We start from the raw sequence: 27,542 nt of genomic DNA, 5'->3' as shown, positions 1-27,542 counted from the left end.
ATTTCCTTTAGGATTTTCTGATTTGACCTCCTTGCAGTCCAGGGGACCCGTAAGAGTCTTCTCCAGCACCACAGTTCGAAAGCATCAATTCTTCGGCGCTCAGCTTTCCTTACAGTCCAGCTCTCACAGCCATACATTACTACTGGGAAAACAATAGCTTTGATTATACGAACCTTTGTCGGCAAGGTGATGTCTATGCTTCTTACTATGCTGTCTAGGTTTGCCATAGCTTTCCTCCTAAGGAGCAAGCGTCTTTTAATTTCATGGCCTTCTATATGCCAGGAAGTGATGGGGCCAGATGCCATGATCTTAGTTTTTTTAATGTTGAGTTTCAAAGCAGCTTTTGCACTCTCCACTTCCACCCTCAACAAGAGACTCTTTAGATCCTCTTTGCTTTCTGCCATTAGGGTGGAATCATCTGCATACCTGAGGTTGTTGATCATTCTCCCAGCAATCTTAATTCTGACCTGTGATTCATCCAACCCGGCGTTTCTCATGATGTAATCTGCATATAAATTAAATAAGCAGGGCGACAATATACAGTTTTGTCGTACTCCTTTCCCAATTTTGAACCAATCGGTTGTTCCATGTCTGATTCTTACTGTTGCTTCTTGACCCTCATACAGGTTTCTCAGGAGACAGGTCAGGTGGTCTGGTACTCCCATCTCTTTCAGAATTTGCCACAGTTTGTTGTGATCCACACAATCAAAGGCTTTAGCATAGGGATGGCAGAAAATTCTGCCATGGATTTCAGTGAGGCCGAATGCACTGGCATTACCCCCCCGAAATCTGTGGTGGAATGGCCTGCCCCCCCTGCAGATTCCCCCAGGGACGAGGCTTACCTGGGGTGGATGTTCCAGATGGCGGTGGCTCCAGCGGCGGCGGCTGGTCTTTTGACCGGCTGCCGTGGCCGCCATTTACATCCTGGTCTTTGCCGTGATAGGCTATGTAAGTCTTTACGTAGCCTACCACGACAAGCCAATGAAAAAACAAAAAACAGCATACACAAATGGCGGCGGCTATGGTGGCCGCCATTTGCGTTCCTTATTTTTCTCTGTTTTAGTCTACGTAAATATTTACGTAGACTATTACAGTGAAAAAAAAAGGAGGAACGCAAATAGCGTAGTGGGCGCTATTTGCGTTCCTTTTTTTCCCGCCATTTTGGCCTACATAAATATTTACGTAGACTAAAACGGCGAAAAATAAGGAACGCATATGGCGGCTGCCGTAGCTGCCGCCATTTGCGTATGCCATTTTTTTTTTTTTTGCCCAGCCGTGATAGGCTACGTAATGTGTTACGTAGCCTATCACTGCTGCCTGGCTGGATGCAAATGGCAGCCGCTATGGTGGCCACCATTTGCGTCCGCACCAGCCAGTCCATGGCCGGAAATCCGGCTGCGGATGGCCCTGGCCGGCTGCTCCGCGGAGTCGCCACGGAGCAGAGCCAGCTGGGCAGGATTCCGGGGGGGGAGGACTGGATCGCCTCCCCCCCCGTCAAGGATTCTGGGGGGAGGGACGGAGTGCCTCCCCCCCACCACAAACACAATCCGTGAAAAGGTAAGTGACTTTCGTACATCCCTACTTAGTCAGTGAAGCAGAAATAGACGTTTTTCTGGAATTCTCTTGCTTTCTCCATGATCCAGCGAACGTTGGCGATTTGATCTCTAGTTCCTCTGCCTCTTCGAAACCCAGCTTGTACTTCCGGTAGTTCTCGGTTCACATGCTGCTGAAGCCTAGCTTGTAGGATTTTGAGCATCACCTTGCTGGCTTGTGAAATGAGCGCAATTGTGCGGTAGTTTAAACCCTCTTTGGCATTGCCCTTCTTTGGAATTGGAATGTAAACTGACCTTTTCCAGTCTTGTGGCCACTGTTGAGTGTTCCAAATTTGTTGGCATATTGAGTGCAGCACTTTAACAGCATTTCAGAAATACTATAGATGCTTTAATAAGACAGGAACTGCACCCTGATGTAGTGGGACTACAATTGAAACATGCATGTATGGGGAAAAATCCATGACATTTTACTGCAAGTGACAGTATTTAACAGAAGTGAGTGGTAACAATATTAAAAGAATAGCAGTGCAAACAGAGCTAACCTAGACAGGTGGATTTTCTATGGAAATCTAGGGTTTGAAGCCAAGAGATCAAACTATATGTGTTATTCTAATCGAGTGTTTCTGAACATGCTTAATTTCTGAGTAGTATGTCTCTCTGTGGGTTGTTTCATGACTCTACAAGGGTCCTTTGTAAGCAAAGTGCTTCCATGTGGAAGCACTAAGCACTAGGCATTTCATGTGGAATCACCATGCTTTATTCACTCACTTTTTATGGTATGGAGAGGTATAGTGTTATAATACCATAATGCTGTAATGTTTTTAATAAAAGAATTTATATAAATACGTTCTGGTCACAACTAGTAATCACATTGATAAAATGGTGTGTGTGGGGGGGGATTAAACATTGGGTTATATCCAATATTAGTCCTACTTAGAGTAGACCCATTAAAATTAATGGGACTTCAGTGAAGTCCTATTCATTTAATGGGTCTACTTTAAGTAGGACTAACATTGGATACAGCCCATTATTTTTAGTATTATAGCACTAGAACATCTTGATCCCTAAAGTAACACTATAGCATTATGATGTTATACTTCTGTTATGATTATGCTTTCCTTTCATACATTGCTCGAAAAGCTTATTAGAGCTAATTAAATGAAATGGGGTCATAAAGCAGTGCCCACCACAAGGGCTTATAATGAATGTGTGCTGAGCTTCAAATGGCTTCACCCAAAGCAGTGATGTGGCACCCACTGGTGTGGATGGAACTTATCAGGATGTACACATAGAGAAAGTACAGTACTCCTGATAGTATGGAAAGTCAGTTGCAGTTAAGAACATAAGAAGAGCCCTGCTGGATCAGACCAAGGGTCCATCTAATCCTGCATTCTGTTCACACAGTAGCCAACAAGCTGCCTGTGGAAACCCACAAGTAGAACATGAGTGCAATAGCACCCTCCCTCTCATGTTCCCCACCAACTGGTATACATAGGCATACTGCCTCTGTTAGTGGAGGGAGCATGTAGCCATTCTACCTGTAGCTTATAACAGAAGAGGAGTGGTTGAGTAACATTAGGAGACACACATCTGGGGGCCTCCAGTGCTATCTTCACAAAAGTACGGGTCAGATACAGCACTTCTTTGGTCAGTGACTTAACAGAGCAAACTGGAAAAATCTGTGTAGTAGAAAAAGTATGGCCGGATTGTAAAATTAATATTTCATTTTTCAGGAACAATTGTATCTGAAACCAAGAAAATGCAAGGTGAGTTAAATTATGTTTTATGCATGACAGGTTTTGATCTTGGAATGTGCATTTTCTGCATGGGTCTTCAGTGGAGCTTTGCTTGCATGTATCTCAATGCTCCTGCTTTGCTAGTCTGAAATAGGTGGGTGTTAAACTTAAACCTTGCTATAGAAGCAGAAATTGTATAGCATAACAAAACCCTACCTTACATCAACATGGATTCTGTTAGTATACAGACTATGTGCTGTGCACTGATTCAGCAGTCAGACCTTTGTGCAATGAGGATAGCACAGGGACATAGGAAGTTGCCTTTTACTGAATCAGAACATTGGTCCATCTAGCCTAGTATTGTTAACACTGACTGGCAGCAGCTCTCCAGGGTGTCAGGCAGGATTCTTTCCAGCCCTATCTGGAAATGCTGGGGATTAAACCTCAGACCTCCTGCATCCAAAGCATGTGCTCAAACCACTGGACTATAGTCCCTCCCAGCCTGATGGGAATGGACAACCTGGAATGGGGTGATTTTGGTGCTTGGATTTGCATTTAACCATATCCAATATGGATTTAACCATAGATTTTCAGCCATGCAAACAAATCTATTTATTACAGAAATTTGTACTCCACCCTTCAGGTGGAGTAAGTTTCCAGGGGCAGTGCCAAGCTGTGTCATTCTGCTAATGCAAATGGTGCTGCACTAGTGGAAACTAGGTTCCAAACTATGTGCAAAAGGAGAATCCAACTGAAGTTACGTTTACGCAAGTGTGGTTGTAGAACCGTTAGCGTATCGGAAAGATTTGGCGGAGCTCCACTAACGCTGTTTGAGCTTGCAGAATGACACCACTGGATACTGCCCCAGGTCAGTTTACCAAAGAAAAGAATTTTAAAATGAGAAGAAAAACAGTTAAAACATAGAAACAAAACTCTAAAATCAGCAAAATTCTAAAAAAAAACAACACACAACCAAACCCAATGTAAACAGATTACATTATGCAATTAAAATCCCTAAGAGGATAAACACATTTTGCTTGGTGCTGAAATGACAGAGTAGATGCCAGAGGAGACTCCCTAGGGAGTACAGTTGGGGTGCCACCACCAAGAAGGCCCTTTCTTTGGTAGCCACCCACAAGACCTCGAATGGCATGGGCACCTGGAGGAGAACCTCTGAAAATCTGAATGTATGGCAGGCATATGTGGAGACAGGTGGTCCTTCAGGTACCATAGTCACAAGCTATGAAAGGCTTTAAAATTTAAAAGACCAGCACTTTTAACTAAATCCACAAACAGACCAGCACAGCACAGTTGATGAAACACAAGCGTGAGGTGCTCAAAATGTCCCATTAGCAAAATAGCTACTGAAAGGCCATTGCTCAGTCATCAAGCACATGTTTGGCATGCAAGAAGTCCTAGGTTCAATCCCTGGCATCTCTAGGTAGGTCTTGGAAAGACCCCTTCAGAGATCCACTGCCAGTCAGTGTGGGAGATACTGGCCTAGGTGGACCATTGACCTGACTTGTTTACAAGCAGCTTTCTATGATTCTAGCAATGGTACTTTGAACTAGCTGCTCTGAACACAAAGGCTGATGGGCATCCTATGCAGGGCAGGAGGGGAGCATGGAGGCAATCATTGCCTCTGCACTCCTCTCTCCCTGCATTTTCATTAGACGGGCGATTTTGCCCATCTAGCCAGGGCTCTGCAGAGTGGGAGGAAAGGAGGTTGGGGTGGCAAGAGGATTCGTAAGCCGGCCAACCCGGTCTCCTCCCCTCCCCACCCATAGAACTGCCCCCTTTTCCTCCTCTCTGAGCTCACATCTGTGAGCTTGTAGAGGCAGCTGGCACAGTTCTCTCCACGCTGGCTGCAAGGGGTGGGGAGCTTGGAAGCCTGGGTCCAGGGTCAGCGCACTGTCTCTGACCTCGGATCCAGGAATCTGAAAAATCCTATGGCCGCCCAGACGCTGTCTAGGAGACATAGGATTGCCCTCCCTGGAAGAATTATTGTACTTCTGCCTGTTGTGACATGAAACTGTAAGACTTTCACTATGGAGGCTTTTAAAATTAGCTTTATTCTTATTAGAGACCTCTTGAAGATCACGTCAGCATGTATTGTATAGGCCAGGGTATCATGTGGATGTTAATCTGTTCTGTGTCAATCTCATGACATGTAAAATGGCAGGTTCTTTGATAAATACAATGGCCTGGTTTGGATATAACACGAAATTATAGTTTAGCATTATGTGCACAGACTTGCTTCTCCTGCCCATCTGCTCTTCCAGCATGGTCATAAGCAGATCATATTCACTTTCATGTTCATTTTCAACTAACCAGTTTGTTGTCTGGATAAAAGTGGGAACTGTGGTCTTGTTTATAATTCTGTTTATTTAAGAACCTCTAAAAGGACAATAACAGGACAGTAAGACTGCAACCCTATGCACACTTATCCAGGAGCAAATCCCATTGAACCCCATGGGACTTCCTTCTCAGTAGATATGCATAGGATTGCCCTGTAAATGTGGCAAAACACATTCTTGTCACTTGCAGCTAGGGATGCTGGAGAAATCCACGATGGAACCAAATGAGTTTGGATTTTTATGAATCCAACCCATGGATTTCCACAGCAGACTGGGTTTTCCCCTGTCAGGCGGATTTCGCAGACTTGCAGACCATTTTTCTAACCTTTGGGAATTTTGTGCAAATTTTGTTTTAGGAAAAAAATGCAATTAAAAAAAAAAAAACAGTTCAAAATGCACATTGGTATTTTGTGGGAATTTGCGCATTTTTGCATGTGCGAATTTACACAAATTTGGAAACTAAAACCGCCCCCAACCAATTCCATCGATGGGCAGCCGACAGAATGAAAGCCGCCTAACAACCTGCAAATGACAGACGGAACTGTCAGAAAGGGATCGTCCTTCCCCTTTGCAGTCAAGACCACAAGGAGACAAAGCTTTAGGCAAATACAGCTTTATTTTGCTAGAGATTAACCTTTCTACAAATGCAGTTTCAAGAAAGTTCTCAGACTCCCTCAAGCCCTAAACAACTAATCTGCGATCTCTAATCAGAGGAGACGAACTGGAGGTAGTGAAGTTGCCACCAGTTTGGGCGTGAACCTCACAACTGAACTTGTTTCTCAGTGATGCCCCTCCCTTAGGGTGGCTCCCTCCTACGTTGGCTTCTAAGAGTGGCTATCCTGGCGGAGCGTTTGAGCCCGGTCCCTAACTTTTCCCACTTTGTTTTGCAATGCGCCCTAGTGCCTCTGAAGTCATGCCCCTCTTCCTCCTCAGAAACTTGGGTTCTCAAGTGGAGGGGGGGCAGGGACTCAGCCTGGGTCATCTGTTTGTTAAGGCCTTCAGAGGAATCTCTCCCAGTGTCTTGGCTCTCTATGGAAGGTCTCTCCCCCGGGCTCTGATCTAGCTGTTCCAACTCTGATTCAGAATAGGAGCTGTCAGACATCTCAAGGGGCTTGGCCTCACCCCAGACAGGAACAGATTTTACACAATCCATACATCCCGACTTACAGCCCAGGTGACCTCAGTGGCTCAGAGCACCCATTACCAGCTTCAGCTGGTAGGCCATCTATACCCATTCCTGGATAGGGATAGCCTAGCCACTGTGATCCATGCGCTGGTAACCTCATGGTTGGACTACTATAATGCGCTGTACATGGTGCTGTCCTTGTGCCTGGTTTGGAAGCTGCAGCTATTGCAGAATGCAGCAGCTAGTTCAGTGGAGCACCTAGATGTACACATATTAGACCTGTGTTAAAAGAACTGCACTGGCTGCCTATTAGCAGCCATATTCAGGGATTTGTTGCTGACATACAAAGCCCTAAACAACTCTGGACCAGGATATCTAGCTGACCGATTTGAGAGGACGAAACAGTGGCAGTTTTAAATGCCTCTTGAAAACATACCTATTCACACAGGCTTTCTCTGACCAATGAAGAACTCCATTACCACCCTGTTATATTATGATACTATAATGTGTTTAAATGTTCTTAACTGTTTTTATTTATTATTTTTATCTTGTTTCTATATTGTTATATTGTATTTTAATATAAACCACTAGGGATTTTAATATATTAAGCAGTATTAAAGTATTAAAATAAATAAATACATTAGATTCTATAACATTAAACAAAATCAATGAAATGTCTATACAACAATACATCCTATAATCTGTGGTTTACCTGTCATAAACCAATATGCCTGTGCATACTGACATCCATAACACATCTACTCTTCCGGCCTTACATTTCCAACAATGAAAGAGAGCAACCAAAACCACCCTATTAAATCTTGTCGGTGTAAAGTATATTACTGCAAAAGTTGTAGAGAAGTACTTATTAGAGTGAAATACACAATGCCATTTTTGCTCTGTGATAATTAACCCAGGCCCCGTTCCCATTGCCTTTCAGACCATCATTTAGTCTATAGATGTTTGCCAATTTGACCCTTTGATTCCTCACTTATTATCATTTCCCAATTTGTTATCTTCCTAAGAGAGTAATGATGCCTTGGTTATTTCACCCCAAAGCTCCTTATTTTTAGGTACTGGGACTAGAAAGGAGACCATCCTCCAGGATTTTGACTAATGTCTTGTCTAGGCTCCATCTGCCATATATAACCGATGAACTAAACTTATCAACCTTATGCTCTCGGCTGATCTTGGAAGCTAGGCAGTGTCAGCCCTGGTTAGTACTTGGATGGGGAACTGCCTGGGAATCAGGCTTCCTGCACTGAGCAGGAGGTTGGACTTGATGGTCTTGTAGGCCCTTTCCAACCCTATGATTCTATGCTATGCTATGCTATGCTATGCTAAACTACACTACACTACACTACACTACACTACACTCAGAACTGTTGAGTTCTTCCAATTGTTCACGTAGCACTAAATCATGGTTTAGTGTTACATCCAAATGCAGCCAGAGTGGCCACCCAAGTGTTTCCACTCTAGGAAACTGTAACACTGTTACAGTTGAAAATGATAAACAATTAATCAAGCAAGCATATCTGATACAAGTACAAGAACATCTAGTTTTAAAATCCAACATCTTCATATGTTTTGAATGTGCAGGTTTTAGAACTAGAAATATCTTAACAAAAGGAATAAGCTATATCAAGAGTTTACTACTAGCCTGAAAATTTCAAAATCAAATGAACACTTTATAAACTTACAGATATAAACCTAATATACAGTGTTCCAATGAATACGCACTTTTGAATAGACTGAAATTCAGATGTCAAAATTCTCTATACTGTTTAACAATACAATTTTAATTCCCATAAATTAATGTGTTTGTTGTTGATATTTTCAGCCTTCTATGTAAATGCATGGAAAGATTTAACATTGTTATTTTCATTATCAGACTTTTAATTTGTAATTTGCTCTCATGGGGGCATGGGAAAAGAATAAGACAAGATAAGCCTAAACATTTTCCCATTCTTCCAGAAAATGTTTCTGCACCTATGCCACCACCTCCGGTGTATCCAGGCCCCGGTTACCCAGGTGTCCAACCCCAATATGGATTTCCTCAGCAGGCACCTAGAGTAGCTTATCCAGGTAGGCAGTTGGGGCATCTGAAATGAGGAGAGTGCCTCCATTACCAGAACAGATCTTTTACCTGATTTTTTTTTTTTGCAGGAAATATTGCAGCTGCAGTCTTCTCCTTTCAGGAGCAAATGGTATTATAACAAAATGATGTGAGATTATATTCTGAACTAGTTTTAAGTTGAAACTGGAGAGGGCACCACCTTGGTGCCTCTTGCTGGCCTCCAACACATCTGCCAGCAATGAGGCAGTATCCACGTTTGTGGAAAATGCTGAACCAGCATTGCTGAGAATTCTGGTTTGTAAGTAATGAGCAGTGTGCTAGAGCATGCTGCCTGATCACTCCCACCTGGCTCCTCCTACAAGAGGGAGTGGATAAAGCAGGGGTGGGGAACCTTTCTTGGTCCAAGGGCCAGATTGCTGCCTGGAGAACATCCCAAGAGCCTTATGCTAGCAGTGGGCATTGCCACCCCACTCTCTCTCTCTCACACCTTTCACTCAGATACACACATAGCATCTCACACAGCATTTGCACCATTCATACACACACACAACATTGCATACACACACAGACACACACACACACCCCTTCTCAGCCTCCTCCTCAGCTGATGCAGATTGGTTGAGAGGGAGGGATTTTCCCTCCTCTGCTCTGAGCAAGGCGCCATTCCTCAGTGCTGAATAGGGAAACGGCCTTATCTCTGATCAGCTGCTGACTGGAGATCAGACACTTTGCCTGGGAAGAGAGGGAGGAGCAAGAGCCAGATGGAGAACCCCCGTTGGCTGTACGTTCTTCATGCCTGGGCTAAATTAATTAGAAACTTAACAGGGCAGAAAAGCTTAACATTAAATCCAAACCTGGACTCTTGGCTTGTCTTTCCTCAAGCCATCCCTTGGCTTATAGACCAGGCTTGTTAGAGGAGTGACAAGCCAGGGTCCAGTTTCAGACATAATCCTAAACTTTTTTTTTGCCATGCTAGGTTTTCACTTACCTAAGCCACTCTGCTTGCAGGAGGAGTCAAGCCAGAGCAATCAGGCAGCATGTGCTGCATCTGTCTTGTTTCTGATAAGCCAGAATTCACAGCATTTTGTGCAAATGCTACCAATGTTTCTAATACAAGAAGATTTTTTTTTAAAAAAAATAATAATACCGTGCATAACAGAGTCCAGCCAGTATTTACCCCTTAAGTCCTTGTCTGAACAGTAATATTTTATGTGCGCCCTCTAATGGATCTTTCAGTCGCTTGTTGTCTGTGGATGCTTTTTATGAGAAATATTTATTTGCTCTAATGTACCCTCTGGTTTTGTTTTTGTTTTATGAACACTTCAAATTTAACGTAGACACTATGAAATGCTTCATTAAATTTGCAGTTATTTGCAATATTTCTAATATTACCTTATCTGCTAAAGCACATGAGTGCTTTACTTTTACTGTTTACAATAGGGCTGTGCACTGCTTCGGCCAGAGGCCAGAACCCCGAGTTGAAGCAGGCTGCTTCAGGTCACTTTGTGCCCCTTCTGAGGCGAAGTGGAGGAGGCACGAAGCGACCCGGAGCAGGTTGGGGGCTCACCAAAGCACTTGGTGAGCTTTGGAGTTTCGGCCCCCAGCCCAGCCCCCCCCCCCCCGCACCTCCAGGTCCTTACCTTCTCCGCCGCCGCCTTCTCTGTCGCTGCCTTTGCCGCCTCTGCCGCTGTTGCTGTCTTCGCTGCTACCACCATCTCCTGAGGCCTGGACGCGTGGCAACTGGTCTTCTTCCAGGGAGTCCCCATTTTTAAAATGGTGACCTTCTGGAAGTTCCAGGAAGTTGCTATTTTAAAAATGGGGACTCCCTGGAAGAAGTAGTACTGGGAAGTACTGGGAGTTGTAGGATTTTTTTTTTCTTTTAACATGCACAGGATTGCACCTAATGGACAGCAAGATGGATTCTCTGGCAGGCTAGATGGAGATGCTTTCTTTTAGCACTCCCCTTCTCATTTTGATAAGGGCTCTCCTTTAACCCATGATCACTCGACTATTGGCTTCTCCATCCATTTCTGAATAATAGCAGGACAGACACACATACATATGTGCAAACATATGCAGAGAAGCCCAGTCCTCTCCATATGCTGGTGTCATTGTATTTTATTACATTTTATCAGCCATCCCTTCAAGGCATTCAAAGCAACATTTTAGCCATGCAACATCCCTGCAAATAGATCAGGCTGAACAGTGGTGACTTGCTCAAAGCTGCCAATCAGGCGCAAACTCGATGTTACTTTAAAGATGTAGCTGAGCAGAGATGTGAACATTGATATCCCACATCCACGTCTAGCAGTATACCCGCTGCACCATGTTGGCTTAGTTAAAGTAAGTGCACAGAGAGGTAAACAAAAATCCATGGCCGTTAACAGTGTGTAAAACTAGGAAAGAGTGGTTTGGCACAACTACAGATGTAGAGCAGCCTGCCCTAACCTGGTGCCCTCCAGTCTGCTGCCTCCGTACTGGCTGGGAATGTTGGGGTTTGCAGCCCCACACATTTGGAGGGTACCAGGTTGGGACAGGCTGGTGTAGAGTAAAGGCAGGCAAGCTAAGGAATGTGATTGAGCCTGGATTCCTGGCAGACCCCTTAGGCATTGGTGCTCTGCTCATGCGTCTTCATTAATTTCTCATTCTCTACAACTGTACACCAGCGACTACCATTTCATACATTAGAAAGCTAATGAAGTGTAATGGTTAAGAGATTGAGGGCGCAATCCTATGCATATTGAGACAGAAAAAAGTCCTGCAACTCCCAGCGTGTCCCAGCCAGCATGGGTGGCTGGGGCATGCTGAGAATTGTAGGACTTTTTTCTGTCTCGACATGCGTAGGATTGTGTCCTGAATTACGAGCCAGGAAGTCCCTGGTTTGAACCACGCCTTTGCACGAACTCAGGAGGTGGCCTTAGGCAAACCTCTCTTTCATCCTCAGTGCTCTCATCTGCAGTATGTGAGATAATAATGCTGACTTACCTGACAGGGTTGTTGTAAGGATTACAGTCAGACAGTGAATAATGTGAAGTGCTTTGAACATATGAAAGCACTATACCATTGTTCTTTATTATGCATTGTCGTTCTCCTCCATGCAGAAAAGTGTGCTTATCAGCCTCTACCTATGTACTTGCAGTGTGGAAAATAGTTGTCCTGTGCAGTAGCAGTACAGTATACAGTATTTCCTTATCTGAAGTCTACACTGGAGTGACAGGGCAGAAATGCATAATGAACTGTTGAACAGAAGCTGTGAAACACATCTCATAAAAGTCTCAGCTAACTATGCTCAGTCGTTACTTCCTTGTTAACTACTTTTCATTCTAGACTAGAATTGTTTCCTCACATTTGTTCCATTTTTTTTGTTCATTTGCAACCCTCCAGCACAACCTTTCTTAAGTCATCCGGCAGCTTATGGAGCTGTCCCACTTCAGACTGCACCTGCTGCAGCTCCTCCTGTCATTTGGATGCCAGCGCCACCTGCAATTCCCAAATGCCCTCCTGGATTAGAATATTTAAGCCAGGTACTCCCTGTTATTTCCATGTTTTCCTTTTACCTGATAAATAAGGAAGTGTAGAAGTAACATTCAGTGCAATCCTATACCTGTCTCTTCAGAAGTAAGCCCCATTGCTTTCAGTGGGACTTACTCCCAGGCAAGTATGTATAGGATTGCAGTTTCACTCTAGTTCATGGTGGGCAACTTGTGGCCTTCCAGATGATTTGGCTTGCAACTCCCATGATCCCTCACCATTAGCTCTGCTCACTAGGGCTCATGGGAGTTGTAGGCCAAAGCATCTGAATAGCCACAGGTTGTCTACCCCTGCTCTGGTTGATGTCCCCCGGCACCTTCAGGTGTTCTCCAACATTTATCTATCTCCTTCTCAATGTGGCTTCAGAGATTGCCATATGCTGAAGAGTCAATCTACTCTTCAGTTTAAGATTTGCCTCTTCAGTAGCATATATGGTGGCTACAATTGTAACTTCAGAGAAAACCCCCATACATGAATATTTTATTCTCTTCAAAAAACTAAGATCATGGCATATGGCCCCATCACGTCCTGGCATATAGAAGGGGAAGAAATGGAAGCAGTGACAGATTTTATTTTCTTGGGCTCCAAGGTCACCACAGACGGTGACTGTAGCCATGAAATTAAAAGACGCTTGCTCCTTGGGAGGAAAGCTATGGCAAACCTAGACAGCATAGTAAGAAGCAGAGACATCACCTTGCCGACAAAGGTTCATATAATCAAAGCTATGGTTTTCCCAGTAGTAATGTATGGCTGTGAGAGCTGGACTATAAGGAAGGCTGAGCACCAAAGAATCGATGCTTTTGAACTGTGGTGCTGGAGAAGACTCTTATGAGTCCCCTGGACTGCAAGGAGGTCAAATCAGTCCATCCTAAAGGAAATCAACCCTGCCTGCTCATTGGAAGGACAGATACTGAAGCTGAAGCTCAAATATTTTGGCCACCTAATGCGAAGAGAAAACTCCCTGGAAAAGACCCTGATGCTGGGAAAGATTGAAGGCAAAAGGAGAAGGGGACGGCAGAGGATGAGATGGCTGGATAGCATCACCGATGCAATTAATATGGACTTGAGCACGCTCCGGGGGAGAGCGGAGGACAGGAAGGCCTGGCGTGCTATTGTCCATGGGGTCACGAAGAGTCGGACACGACTTAACGACTGAACAACAACAACAACAACATGCATGCATATTGCTTTGTTGCTTGCGTTTAAGAGTGACTAAATAGAGGAATAGGATATTAAATAATATAATCAATAATATAATTCTTGATTATATTATTTAATTAATGCAGATAGTAGTACATTAAGATATTTGACATGCTGATATCCTTTTCTTTCTTTTTATTGGAAGAAAAGGTAAAATGTGAACTTATAATTGCTTTCCTTAATGGCAAATATTGTTTTAGCCTGAATTATGTCTTTTTATGGCAATGGCATATGAATGTGAAATTCATATACAATACAGAATAAAGATTAGAGCAGTCCATTTCATATACATTGTGAGAATGTACTGAGCCACAGAACATTTAATAATTACATGGATGTAATGTTTTTGTAATTAATTTCATTTTCAACATCTGTATTTATTTATATATTTATTTCAACATCTGCATTTTAACATCTCTATTTGATTTTTTACTGTTCTAACAGATTGATCAGATAGCAGTTCAACAGCAGATTGAGCTTTTGGAAAGTATGTATCTTCCTACCTTACTTGGAATATTATTGGGCATTCAGAGAATTCCAAATGTTTGTGCATCTGCTTTGTAAAACTTTGGGTGTCTTTATGAGTGGAGCTACTAGTATATACTTTCACAAAACTGCACGGTGTCTTGTCAAACACTTTTCACTCAGGAAGTGTCAAGGCCAGCGGGGGGGGGGGGGGCGGGTGGATTGACAAGTTGTTTGACAAGAATAGATTATGGTTCTAGTGGACTAAAGGAAGTAATGTGGAGAGGATGAAACTGACAAGGATATTGACAAGAGGGGACCAAACCTGCCAGGCTATATAGCGGACACTGGCGGACTTGTGTTGCTGCGCAATTGCGCAAGAGCAGCAATAACATTTTTAAAAAATGACAATATTCGCACAAATTTCAAGACTCGCAGTAAAAAATAAAAAATATGCAAATTGGGCAAATGGTGGAACCTGGGGGGAAAGTGTGCAAATTGCTGCCATTTAAACAACAAAAATTTGTGTACTGGGTTTGAATTGCTACAGCATGAGTCAGTGCCAGCAAAAGGAAGCAGAATGAAATCCATGGGGCTGAACTGGAAAAAAATCCACCGCGCTTCAGCCCCCAAATGAAATCCTCCAACGTCCCTATTGGGCAGTGACAAGTCCTGGATACCAGGACTACTTTGAGAAATGTGTATACCATGACTACTTCTGTTGTTTCCCAGTAGGTAGACCTTGTGTCCAGACAATGTCTGTCCACCTACAGCTTAAACCCTCAATTCTTTCCCTGGCTCCTTTCACCCTGTAATGGTCCTTGGTACCTTCATAACCACATTCTTTGTTACTACAATACATGAGAAAATACAGCTTCTGAGGTGCTGCATGGCACACTCTCCCGGCTCCAAGGTCTGCACTAAAAGAGAGAGGAAGAGGCCTCACCCAGGCCTCCTGCAGTAACTAAAATGTGCACATTCCCTTAAAGCTGTATACACATGCATATATACATCCCAACATCCCCCTCTAGGTCTTAATAAATTAAACTGCTGAATCAACTTCACAGTCCTGCCCCCCACTGCATTTACCTAAAATAACCAACACAGGAGACTGGATAATAACACTGGACTACACTCCAAAGTTGCCATATAGTGCTCTACCCCCAGTAAAATGGGAATAGTACGAATAACAACACTGGTTTACTTTGCAGGGCTGGCATAACCCACACTCTCTCAGCCACACCCCTGACTCCTGTAATGTAGCTATAACAATGATGCACTTTATCTGCATGCATTGTAAGGGTGTTTTTAAATGTTTACAAACTCAGAAAAAGGAAAGATCTTTGCTCTTTTTCTTTTCTTTCTTTTTGGTAGACACATTACTGTCCAATCTAAGTACACTAAAATCCTGGATTTCTGAATGGATTCCTTGAGACAGAAATCACTTCCCACAAGGAAACCCCCACCCCCACCCCAAAGGTTTTAAAAGAACCAGGAATTCTTAAAAGAACTAGAAACCCAGGCAGTGATGTGTCAAACATTGCTATGATTCAGTTCATTAGCTAAAAACCCTGAAAGGCAGGAGCACACTATTTTTGCTTACAAGGCTGATGGGCAGAACAGTGGCCATGCATTTTGCCTGATATCTCAAGTTCTACAAGGGCTAGAGGCTTGCTTTTAAAAAAGAAAAGGAAAGGAAGGAAGCTGGGAATCTAGGAATTATGGCTTGCTGGGCGGGGGAGTGTCAAATGACCCCCTTGCCCCTTCCTGTGGATGCCCGTGCTTGGAGATGTAGATAATAATGCTGTAAATGTGTTCATAGTACATGAATTATTAGCTACAATTTCACAAGATCAGTAGATAAGGCTGAGTGTTCTTAAATGTTTTATGGCTGCAGATTAGAGACAGAAGTTGGTGGTCCTGATAATTTTCATTGACATTCATGGCAAGCACGTGGATCAACTCAACAGCTGTATTGATCTTGCTTCCTTTTCAGTGATAAGTGGCTATGAAACTTGCAACAGATATGAGGTCAAAAACTCTCTGGGGCAGTGGATTTACTTTGCAGCCGAGGAAAATGATGATTATACCCTGAATATGTATGGGGCATTGCGGTCATTCACCATTAAGCTCTTTGACAGTACAAACCAACCCATCATACAGCTGGCAAGACCTTTCCATTGCTCCATTTGCTGCTGCCCTTGTATTTGCTGCTTGCAAGAGGTAAACAACTTGTCTCTCTTTGAGCCCATCTTTTGATTGATTTTCTTAGATAAGTTTTCCTAACTATCAAGATGATGGCTATTGGGGATCCCTTCCTATGTAATTTCATAGAAGTGTGTTTGGTCCTCAGGGTTTCTTTGCATTTTTGCTCATATGGTTTCCATCACTTCAGAATTTTAACTGTGGGGACTCCTGCGAGTTATTAAATGTTACAGATGGGGTAGGATCTTTTTGTTCTGTGGCCACCTAGGGTGTCTCTGCATTAAAGGAGCCTTACCGGAGCCTTATTCTGCAGCCTTACTGGAGCATTTTGCTTCCGTTCCCTTGGTGTCATGAGGGTGTGCTCTTTTACAGGGCAGACCCTTGTATTTTCAGACATGAAAATGCCATTTCCCAGTGGCTGTATTGGGCTTCCCATTGTTTGTAATGGAACTGTGCCATCTAATACCTGCCAAAACCCCTCTTTTTTCTTTTTTTTACTTCCAGCTTATTTCTGGGGGGGGGGGTCTTTGTTTTTTAATGGCTCAATTATTTGGGGAAGGAGCAGGAGTCATCCTGGAGGTTGACAACGTCTTGTAATAGACCTGCAAACTTCCATGAATGGCCAATCATGAGTGCACAATAAATGCCTCACGTAGAAATGGACCTAGTGTCTAAAAGAGAACAGTGTTGATGCCAGTCAAATCTCCCACATGAGTACATTCCAAGTTGGGGTGCCACCACAGAAAAGGCTCTGTCCTTCATACCTTTATAATGTACTTCTGTTACCAAGGGCACTCAGAGAAGGGCTTCATCCAATGATCTTAATGAACAGGCAGGTTGTAGGGAGAACACTTTGCTTAAGGTACATGGGCCCTAAACCATTTAGGTACAGTCAGGGCCAGAAATATTGGAACAAGGATAACAGTTTTGGTAGTTGGCCTCTGTACACCACCACATTGAAGTCGAAACGAAACACACCCAAATGGGAGTAAAGTCAGGACTGTCACCTGTAATTCAAGGGGTTTGACAAAAGTGGGGCACTAACCATTCAGGAAGTACAGCCGGTGGCATACACCCAAACCCATCATTGGTGGCTCATAAGTACTGGAACGAATGGCTGACAAGCAGCTGCATGGCCAGGTGTGGCCTGTTTCCTGGGTACCCCATGACTAATCAAGCAGATGAAAGGCCTGGAGCTGGTTTTGAGTGTTACATTTGCATTTGGTAGCTGTTCACTGGAACTCCCAACATGAGGTCCAAAGAGTTGTCCAAGTGAGTGAAGGAGGCCATCATTAGGCTGAGGAAACAACATAAACCCATCAGAGAGATCACAAAAACAGTTGGAGTGGCCAATACAACAGTTTGGAACATCCTGAAAAAGAAGGAATTAACTGGCAAGCTCAGCAACAGCAAAAGGCCTGAAAGACAACTAAAGTGGATGACAGCAGAATTCTGCTCATGGTGCAGAGGAACCCATTCACAACATCTAGCCAGGTCAAGAATGCTCTTGCAGAGGTAGGCATGTCATTGTCAACATCTACAGTCAAGAGACAGCTTTATGAATGTAAATACAGAGGCTTCACTACAAGGTGCAAACCACTGATAACGCTCAAGAACAGACAGGCCAGATTAGCCTTTGCCAGCAAACACCTAAAAAAGCCTGCCCAGTTCTGGAATAAGATTCTTTGGATGGATGAAACCAAGATGAACTTGTACCAGAATGATGGGAAGAGAAAAGTATAGAGAAGGAAAGGAACAGCTCATGATCCAAAGCATACCACATCATCTGTCAAACATGGTGGAGGCAGTGTTATGGCATGGGCATATATAGCTGCCAATGGAACTGGGTCACTGCAGTTTATGATGATGACCTGCCTGCTGATAAAAGCAGCAGGATGAATTCTGAAGGGTATAGGGCTATACTTCCTGCTCAGATTCAGCATGCTGCCAAACTGATAGGACGCCACTTCATATTGCAGATAGATAATGACCCAAAACATACAGCAAAAGCTACCCAAGAGTTTCTCCAGGCAAAGAAGTGGGATGTTCTTCAATGGCCAAGTCAGTCACCTGATCTCAACCCAATAGAGCATGCTTTTCACTCACTGAAGACAAGACTGAAGGCAGAAAGACCCACAAATAAGCAGCAGCTGAAGGCAGCTGCAGTAAAGGCCTGGCAAAGCATATTGAGGGAGGAAACTCAGCATTTGGTCATGTTCATGGGTTCCAGACTTCAGGCAGTCATTGACTACAAAGAATTTTCATCCAGGTATTAAAGGCGATCCTTAAGTTTGAAATGATGTTGGTTTGTTCCATTACTTATGAGCCACCAATGATGGGGGTGCGTGTATGCCACTGGCTGTCCTTCCTGAATGGTAAGTGCCCCACTTTTGTCACACCCCTTGAATTACAGCTGACAGTCCTGACTTCGCTCCCATTTGGGTGTGTTTCGTTTCGACTTCAATGTGGTGGTGTACAGAGGCCAACTGCCTAAACAGTTGTCCTTGTTCCAATATTTCTGGCCCTGACTGTATATCTAAAACAACTTCAAACAAACAATCTCAAAAACAAACAACCATAAGCATAAGACTTTCCAGGATCAATTAAACACTTATCAAATACTGCCAAATGCCTGGGAGAAGAGAAAGGTCTTAACCTGGTGCTGAAAAGATAACAATGTTGGCACCAGGCAGGCCTTGTTGGGGAGATCATTCCATAATTTGGGGGCCACCACCAAAAAGGCCCTCTCCCTTGTCGCCATCTTCCAAGCTTCCCTCAGTGTAGGCAGCAGGATGAGGGCCTTAGATGTTGAGTGTAGTATACGGGTAGGTTCATGTTGGGAGAGGCACTCTGTCAGGTATTGTGATCTATCATGATCTAAACGATCACTGTCTATAAATCTGCCTGAATGTTTCTATCCTTATCCAAGGCTCTCTTCTAAGTCCTCTTATCTTCTGAAGGGAGGCAGGAGGTGACTGGACAGTGGGCCTTTTCAGCCTAGGCCCCCCTATGTAAAATGTCCTGTCTAGATAGATTTGCTGGGCACCAAACCAATGCTGGAAGAGGACCTTTTTCATTTGATCAGGTTTTCTAGCATGTCAAACAAGCTGGTTTACTCCGATCCATGTTTAACCAACTTCTTGTTTTGAATCAGCCTTCCTTAACCTGATGCCCTCCAGGTGTGTTGGATTACACATGCTGGCTGGGAGATGCTGGGAGTTGTAGTCCAACACATCTGGAGGGCACCAGGTTGGGGAAGGCTGCTCTGAATGTCCTTTCAGAGTAGAATTGGTTTATTTCTGAATGTCCTTTCTAGGTAGATTTGCTGGGCACCAAACCAATAGTCATGCAAAGACACTTTTATTTGTCTAGGTCTTCCAGCATGTTAACTAAGTTCATAGAATCATAGAATAGTATAGTAGGGCTGGAAGGGGCCTACAAGGCCATCGAGTCCAAACCCCCGCTCACTGCAGGAATCCAAGTCAGAGCATCCCTGACAGATGGCTGTCCAGCCTCGTCTTGAATGCCTCCAGCGTGGGAGAGCCCACCACCTCCCCAGGTCATTGGTTCCATTGTCGTATTGCTCTTACAGTCAGGAAGTTTTTCTTGATGTTCAGCTGGAATCTGGCTTCCTGTAACTTGAGCCCATTATTCCGTGTCCTGCACTCTGGGATGATCGAGAAGAGATCCTGGCCTTCTTCTCTGTGACAGCCTTTCAAGTACTTGAAGAGTGCTATCAACCTTTCAAGTACTTGAAGAGTGCTATCAAGTTAGTTTTGACTGATAAATGTTCATATCTTACACTGAATTGTTTCTGCTATGTTAATTTTGTACTGGGGTCTCCATCATGCTGTCCGTGGGCACCAGTGTGCCTGCAGACACCTCTCTTGGAGCCTGACAGGCTTCCTGCCCCCTCCTGATGTTTATTTTATTTCTTAAGGTTTCTTAATTTTTAAAAAAAAATAACTGGAAGGCTGGTATGCAGAATGAAATGCTGCCCTGTTTACTTGGGTTCAAAAGGGTGGGTGTGAGTTTTGGAGCTCTAGCCCCACCTCTGCCTCGTACTGTTCCTAAGGTCTTGGGCAAGTTACTTTTCTTTTAGTCTCACCAATTTGCCTTCTGGGAAATTAGTGTTTTGTTACTGGCCATGCCCACCAGGGTAGCTAGTGTATGAATGGGAAAGTCCCCCCACCTTGGCACCCATTTTGTGAGAGAGCCCACAGCACACGCAAGATTTCAAATGTGCCCACCAATCCAAAAAGGTTGGGTATAAGTGATTAATTAAATTAATTAATAATTAATTTTATATACAGGTTGCATATAAAACCTATGTTTTATATTGATTTTTGTCATTTTTATGAGCCACCCTTGGAGTTCAAGTAAACCTGAAGGGCAGGATACATATGCTTTAAATCCATAATGGACAGCTAGGAAAACCCAGGACTATGAAACTTGACAGCCTAATTAATGGTTTTGAGGATAAACTCATCTTTGGTAAATGATACTGGGTATGTGCCTTGAAATTCCTCTACCGAATAAAGCAAATGCCTGTGCATATCTCACTGAGTTCAGTGGGACTTACCCTCAGGTAAGTGTGTATAGTATTACAGCCATAGTCTTCAACATGGTTTCAATGTACTGAATTTCTGTTGAGGGTGGGGGAAGAGGGCCGGGAATCATAGGGTTGGAGGGTGCCTTCCAAATCAGTACAGAAAATCCAGAGCTAGAGTATCCCTAATAGAATAACCTCAAAGTATTGGTCCTTTCATTCTCATACAGTCCAGTCCTATATACATCTGTCTGGAAGAGAGTTTGTGAAAGCCCTGTTCAGGAGTTTGGTACCCATGGGTTAAGTGTGACTTATTCCAAAGCAAATTATTAAGTCTTCCGGCAGTGACCATCTTATCAGGTAAAAGGCCCTTGGCCACGTGGAGAACTGAGATGATCTAGGCAACGTGCAGAACACACTAAACAGACTTCCCCATTTCTCCTGATATGAGTAAATGGTGTTTGGTTGACTTCCAGGTACATATCTTTCTCTCATTTACTTATCCATGAAGCCACCTCCCTTCCTCCTTCAAATCCTTTCTTAAAACCATACATGAACCACTATAGCAGCCTTCCCCAACCACCACTAGATGTTTCAGGTCTGCAACTCCCAGCAAGGAATAACCAGGAATATTAGGAATAACCAGCTAGCTGGGGCTGATGGGAGGTGGAAGTCTAAAACGTCTGCAGGGCACCAGATTGGGCAAGGCTGTACTATAGCATCACCGCTCCTGCACCTGCTGCTAGTATATTGTCTACTTCTGTGGCTCCTAGGGGGCTTAATTAGAATAAAACTTGCAAAGATATAACTAAACAAACATATCTTTAGTAAGAATTAAAATGATACCAAACATGCAACAGTTTCCCAATACAAATGAATCAACGATTAGTCTGTCTTGAGTCCAAACAAAAATATGGAGGTCCTGCTTGCAGCTCTGCAGTAGACCAGTCCTGAAGTGTCTCTGGTTTCACAAGATTATGGACACTTCAGTAGTCTTTCTGTGGATACCTGTGCAGCTGGTGGCAATAAATTACTGGCTGATAAAAGGGTCGTAAACCTGCCCAAGGCTGAGAAAGACAAAAGGAGGCTAGAGCGGGAAGCTTTACCAGTTCAGTCAAGTCCAAGGTGATGTGGTAAAGGGAAGTCCCTTTTTCAGCCCCAAATCCAAAGTACAGGGGAACATGAGCAATGTGAGGTCTAGGTGAGGGGTCGAGGTGAGGCTGACGTGATCTGGCATGTGAAAACAACATTGTTCTCCATCAGTTTTGTCCCTGCCTGCTTCCTGCTTTTAACTGCAGTGTCCTGAAGCAGCTGCTGGCAACCAGTACTCTGGCCTCTGGGAGCTTCTCTGTCTTACACGGACAAAGGCCCCCCTACGTTGTCCTTTTACATGCAGTCACCTTTGTTCTGCTGGGGTTGGTGGAACTTTGCCCTCTGAATCCACTGGGGAGGCTGCAGCTGGGCATGGAACTTCTATAGGGGTGAGGGGGCTCCAGCTCCTTCTGTGCTAGTTCCTTCCCCTGGGTCTGGAGCCTGCCATTCTCCTTCCTCCTCCTCGGAGTCCAAGGTAGGCATGACACCTAACTTTAGACCACAGGACAATCCACAATTGGTAGCTTATACATTGTAGTTCAAGGTATTGGCCCTGCAAAAATATAAATATCAGGGCTGTGCAGGGATCCCCCGATCCAACTTGGAAGCCACTTCGTGGCTTCAGAGGCAGGCCCAATTCGGCTTGGGCTGATTCAGGGGAGCCTGACCTCTGCCCTGAACCCAAAGTGGGATTTGGATGCCGAACCCCGCTTCTGGTCCTCCCCAATGCCCCCGCGCAATCCCCAGCTCCTTACCTTGCCGCGTTCTCCTCCTCTGTCACCACTGCCTTCTCCTCCGTCGCTGCCACCATCTCCTCCAACGCCCCCACCTCCACTGCCTTCTCCTTGCTGCCGCCTTCACTGCCACTGCTGCTTTCGCCACTGCCCTTGCCACCGCCAGGTCCTGAGGATGCACGCTGAATCTTATTGCAGGAAGTCACCATTTTTAAAATGGCAAGTTCCTGGAAGTTGCCATTTTAAAAATGGCGACTCCCTGCAATAACAGTTGGCACATGCCCAGGCCTCAGGACCTGGTGGCAGTGATGATGGTGGCAGCAGAGGAGGAGGAGAAGGTGTCGGCAAAGGCAGCGGCAGCAAAGGCAGTGGAAGCAGCAGTGACGGAGGTGGTGGTGGAGGCACCGTTGCAGCTGGGCTGGGGGGCTGAAGCTCCGAAGTGCACTGAGCCCTTCAGAGAGCCCCTGACCCACTCCGGGTCACTTCATGCCCCCTCCGCTTCACCTTGGTAGGGGCTCAAAGTGACCCGAAGCAGCCCGCTTCAACTCGGGGTTCGGGCCTCAGGCCAAAGTACTGCACAGCCCTAATAAATATAACAAATATCAAAGATAGAAAAATTATTCCCGATCTACTTGAAATTCTGCTATACACAAATATCAGTTCAGTTTACCTTATACAAGCTAATAAGAGCCCATAATCATAAATCATTTCTCAGCATTCAGCTCCCCAGCAGAACAAATGGACTCTTTTTAGGGTTTTTTTTCCTCTTTTGGCTCTCCCCCTGAGTGAGGACTCCACTTCTAAGGGACTAAACCATTCAGTCTATAGGGGTTACACCAGCACTTAGGCCCTATTCCATCCTCAAATCCTTTACCTTTTATGTGTCTTCATCCTTTCTACACTCCCAACTTTGTAACCATGCTCATTCTTATTTGTCTGCCCTACAAGGGACCGAATGCAAAATTGCTCCTGGTACTAATTGCATTGCCTTTTTCTTGAAGATTGAAGTTCAGGCCCCACCAGGCACACCCATTGGCTACATTAAGCAGAAATGGCACCCCTGCCTGCCTAAGTTTGCTATCCAAAATGAGTCTGGACAAGACATCCTGAAAATCGATGGGCCTTGTGTTGGGTGCCGCTTTTATGAGGATGTTCATTTTGAGGTAAGCTAACTCTAAAAAAAAACAAAACGCTGAGCTCCCACCTGGCATGTTTTTCAACCAATCTCTCAATACTGGGATATATTCAGCTTGAACCATGATTGCACGATAGCCTATGAGCCACTTTATCCATAGGAGCAGGAGTGGATGTCACAAAGAACCTTTGCTCCAGCTCTGCTATTTGTTCTTTTCCCCTGTGATGTATCCCACTGGCTGCATTCACACATAATGCTAAACCACGGTGTATATCCATTGTGATTTGTTGCTTTAGCCATTAATTCTGATCAGTGGAGGCTGGTGGCTCCAATTTCGGTGGGGTGGTGCTGTGAATCCATTCTGGGTTTTTAGTCAGAAGCAGTCAGAATTCTAAAGGAGCTATCCAAGGTGCTGAGCCCATTTTGGTTTGATAGAGTTTGAGAGTTTGGATGGTTCCTTTAGAGTTTAGCCAATTCTGACTGAAACCCAGAATGGATTCACAGCCCCATCGAAATCGAAGCCACCAGGCTCCACTGATGGTTATGTAGACAAGCAAGCAAACAGTGGCTTGTTCCCCCCATTTCTGGGTTGTTTCTCTCCCATCCATTTCTGGCAGCCTTCCGAGTACTTTCATTTTTAGGCTGCTCTTGTTCAGTGCCTCTCCTTCAGGATGGTCAGCAGCACAAACAAGCCAAGGATTGTTCTAGATTCAGACTAAGGATGAGAGAATCAGTGAGGTTTGAGCTTGCCAATATCCTCCCCTTTTCACCTCTGAGCTCAGTTTGTCTCATTGCTGTTCCCGAAAACAAGCATTTTTTCCCCAAATCAAGAAAGTGTGCATGTTTTTAAAATGCAAACCCAAAATGTGCACTTTCTCCCCATAGGCTAAAGCACAAAAGTGCACTTCTTTTTTAAAAAAGTGCACTTTGGGGGAACTTTTGAACTTTTCCAGAAAATTGTGCTTCTGTTTGGGGTTGCAAATGGGGCAAATTCGAAGTAAAAATGAACTCAAATGAAATTCTCGTACGTTCCTAGTTCAGACATCACAACAAGCCATGGTTTAAACAAGTCAGACTTCGTAAGCCAACAACAAACCATGGGTTCCATTTGTGGTTTATAGCTGGTTAACAAACTATGGTTTGTTTGCTGGGATGGGTTCAGACACAAGAAGCAGCCAGATTTCAGCCATGCCATGGCTTAGCATTCTGTGCAAACCAGGCCACTGTGTCACAGGCCCTATGCATATGACTGTGTACAAAGATGTCTCTTCATCTTCAGTAGAGGAGCGGGATGGTGCATAGTTTTCAGAATCCTGTACAATGAGAGTAGCTCCAACACCCCACACCATGTTACTGTAACCAGCAAAGGGCCTTAAGGACTTTGAAATGGCAAGCTGTCTGGTTCTGCCTTGTGTTGCCTTGGTTAAAATGCCACTTTAGACTTGGGGGCCACAGAATCCAGTGCTACTACACCTAAAGTGGCCTCCTGGGAGCTGCTTGCCCAAGGAAACCTTTGGCTTTACATTTTTGCCTGATATCTGAGAACTAGCGGGACTGATTCACTTAAAGTCTCATTGTCGTTATGTGTGTACACACACACACACACATTATTTCTTAAAGTGCTTGGTCTTAAAGTGCTAAATTATGAGGCACTTTGAAACCAAAAACACCCAAAGATCAACCACACATCAGCCTTTGGGCTAACTAATGTACCGTATTTATTTACAGCCATTGATATAGTTATGAAATTATATATTATGTGTACCCCTTTCTTTGCTGTAGAAGAAAGCTTTTTTTCTGATCTAAATTGGAAAAATTGCTAGCCTGCAGTACTGGGGAGAACTACAGCAACAATGCGGTGCTTAGATTGTTTCATCAGTGGGGCTAACAGCAGCCTCATGGTGCAGGAGTGGGGAGAACTGTTCAATGGGGAAAATCAAAATAGGCCCTCTTTGTGGTGTGATGTGTGCTGGAGGTCTGTCTTACTATGATACCATGAACAGAGCTTTGAGGGTTGCAGCTCCGGCATTGTGGAGCTTCCTCCCCACTAGTGTTAGACAGCTTTGTATTTTAGGCATCTGCTTAAGACACATCTGCTCACTCAGACTTTCCCTGTAGCGTGTCCCAACTATACGCACTGATTTTATTGATTATGGGATTGTGTTATTTATCTATTTTTTATCTTGTATTTTATTGTGATTTTAATATTGTACACCACTGTGGGTTTTTAAGGAGCTTGTTCAGTGATATATAAATTTGTATAAATAATTAAATAGATAGGCCCAGGGGCAGGATTGAATATAGGGAGTTGCCATACGCTGAGTCAAACCATTGGTCCATCTAGTTGAGTATTGTCTGTGCCAGGGGCCGGGCAGGCAATCCAGGGCCCTCCAGATATTTTGGCCTACAACTCCCATCATCCCCGAACATTGGCCATAGTGAATGTGGCTGATTGGAGTTGTCCAAAACATCTGGGTGGCCCAAGGTTGCCTACCGTTAGTTCAGTGGGGGCTGATGGCTCCGATGTCAGTGGGGTGGTGAATCCACTCCGGGTTTTAGTCAGAACTCTAAAGGAGCTATCCAAGGTGCCTCATTCTGACTGGTTCTGGCTGAAATCCGGATTCACTGCCCCACTGACATCATAGCCACCAGCCTCCACTGCTTTGGTCTATGCTGACTGGCAGCCACCCTCTGGAGTTTCAGACAGGAGTCTTCCTGGAGATGCCAGGGATTGAACCTGGGACATTCTGCATGCAAAGCATGTGCTTTAACTCTGAGCTATGATCCCTCCCTGATTAACTCCCGATATTCCCCCAGTGCCTCTAGTCCACTCAAAACTGGAGCTCCCAGTGGGGCTGCCTCAGAGTTTGTTTGTTTTTTAAAGTCAGGCAGCCTGATGGTGGATCTCCTGCAAACTACATATATTTCCACCCTTGCTCTGTTGCAGTAAACCCAGTTCCTGATGACACCTTAAAAACTAACAAATGGTCAGGAGCCTACTTCATCAGACAGTGGCACTCAAGGGGCTTACAGAACCAATGAAAATTGATTAAGGCAATACATTAAGATACAATAAAAACCTAGCAATTATAGAAAAAATATTTCCTCCCCACTTGTGTGTGGGGGGGGTGTCTAATATATTGCATCTCCACAACTGTTGTAAATGTTGCAATAAATTTGCCAGTCCTTAAGGAGTTCCAGGACTCTACTATTTTTGTCTGAAAACAATATGCTTTTGAAAACAAAAATTGTCCAAAGGCTAGCACAGTATATTGCATATGCTATTCCCTATTAGCGGTTAAGACGCTGAACTGCAGACCGGAAGGTCGGCGGGACAGCAGTTCGAGACCCGAGTGCCGCGTGACGGAGTGAGCTCCCGTCTTCAGTCCTAGCTCCTGCCAACCTAGCAGTTTGAAAGCAAGAAATTGCAAGTAGATAAATAGGTACCGCTTCAGCGGGAAAGGTAACAGCGTTCCGCGCACCTCGGTGTTCAGCCATGCCAGCCACATGACCACAGAAGCATCTTCGGACAGCGCTGGCTCTTCGGCTTAGAAATGGAGATGAGCACCACACCCTAGAGTCAGACACGACTGGTGGGGGACACCTTTACCTTATTCATTGGGTACTATCCAGCTGTGCCTCGATGCTAGCGCTAATGATGTTGTGCTAGTGTAAACTACAATTGTGCAATGTAACTAGCGTTTGCTAGAGCAATGGGGCAAAGTAGTGTCACCCAGCAAGTACTAATTACATTTTGCAAGCACTGGTTTACACCAGCAAAA

At 44.4% G+C, this 27,542-nt stretch overlaps 1 protein-coding gene across 3 annotated transcripts in view; it reads left to right on the top strand.

Annotated features, from left to right (window-relative positions):
• Window positions 1-27,542, top strand: part of LOC146351398 (phospholipid scramblase 2-like) — a 43,334-nt gene that overhangs the window by 8,517 nt on the left and 7,275 nt on the right. For 2 of the 3 annotated variants that reach the window (XR_014789591.1, XM_084847225.1), the window contains exons 2-7: window positions 3,287-3,319; window positions 8,747-8,857; window positions 12,234-12,373; window positions 14,025-14,067; window positions 16,042-16,268; window positions 23,627-23,788. Coding sequence is in view for 2 of the 3 variants with exons in the window: in XM_084847225.1 (XP_084703351.1) it covers window positions 3,287-3,319; window positions 8,747-8,857; window positions 12,234-12,373; window positions 14,025-14,067; window positions 16,042-16,268; window positions 23,627-23,788 (716 nt within the window). In the remaining variant the exon portion in view is untranslated. The remainder of the gene's footprint in view (window positions 1-3,286; window positions 3,320-8,746; window positions 8,858-12,233; window positions 12,374-14,024; window positions 14,068-16,041; window positions 16,269-23,626; window positions 23,789-27,542) is intronic. The other variant, XM_084847226.1, reaches the window with a different exon arrangement.

This window comes from Heloderma suspectum, chromosome 3 (genome assembly GCF_057233095.1).
Source record: "Heloderma suspectum isolate Gila_16-S chromosome 3, 16-S_ref, whole genome shotgun sequence".
NCBI lineage: Eukaryota > Metazoa > Chordata > Lepidosauria > Squamata > Helodermatidae > Heloderma > Heloderma suspectum.
The sequence above is the reverse complement of the archived record's forward strand: the minus strand, read 5'-3'. Positions and strand labels throughout refer to the sequence as shown.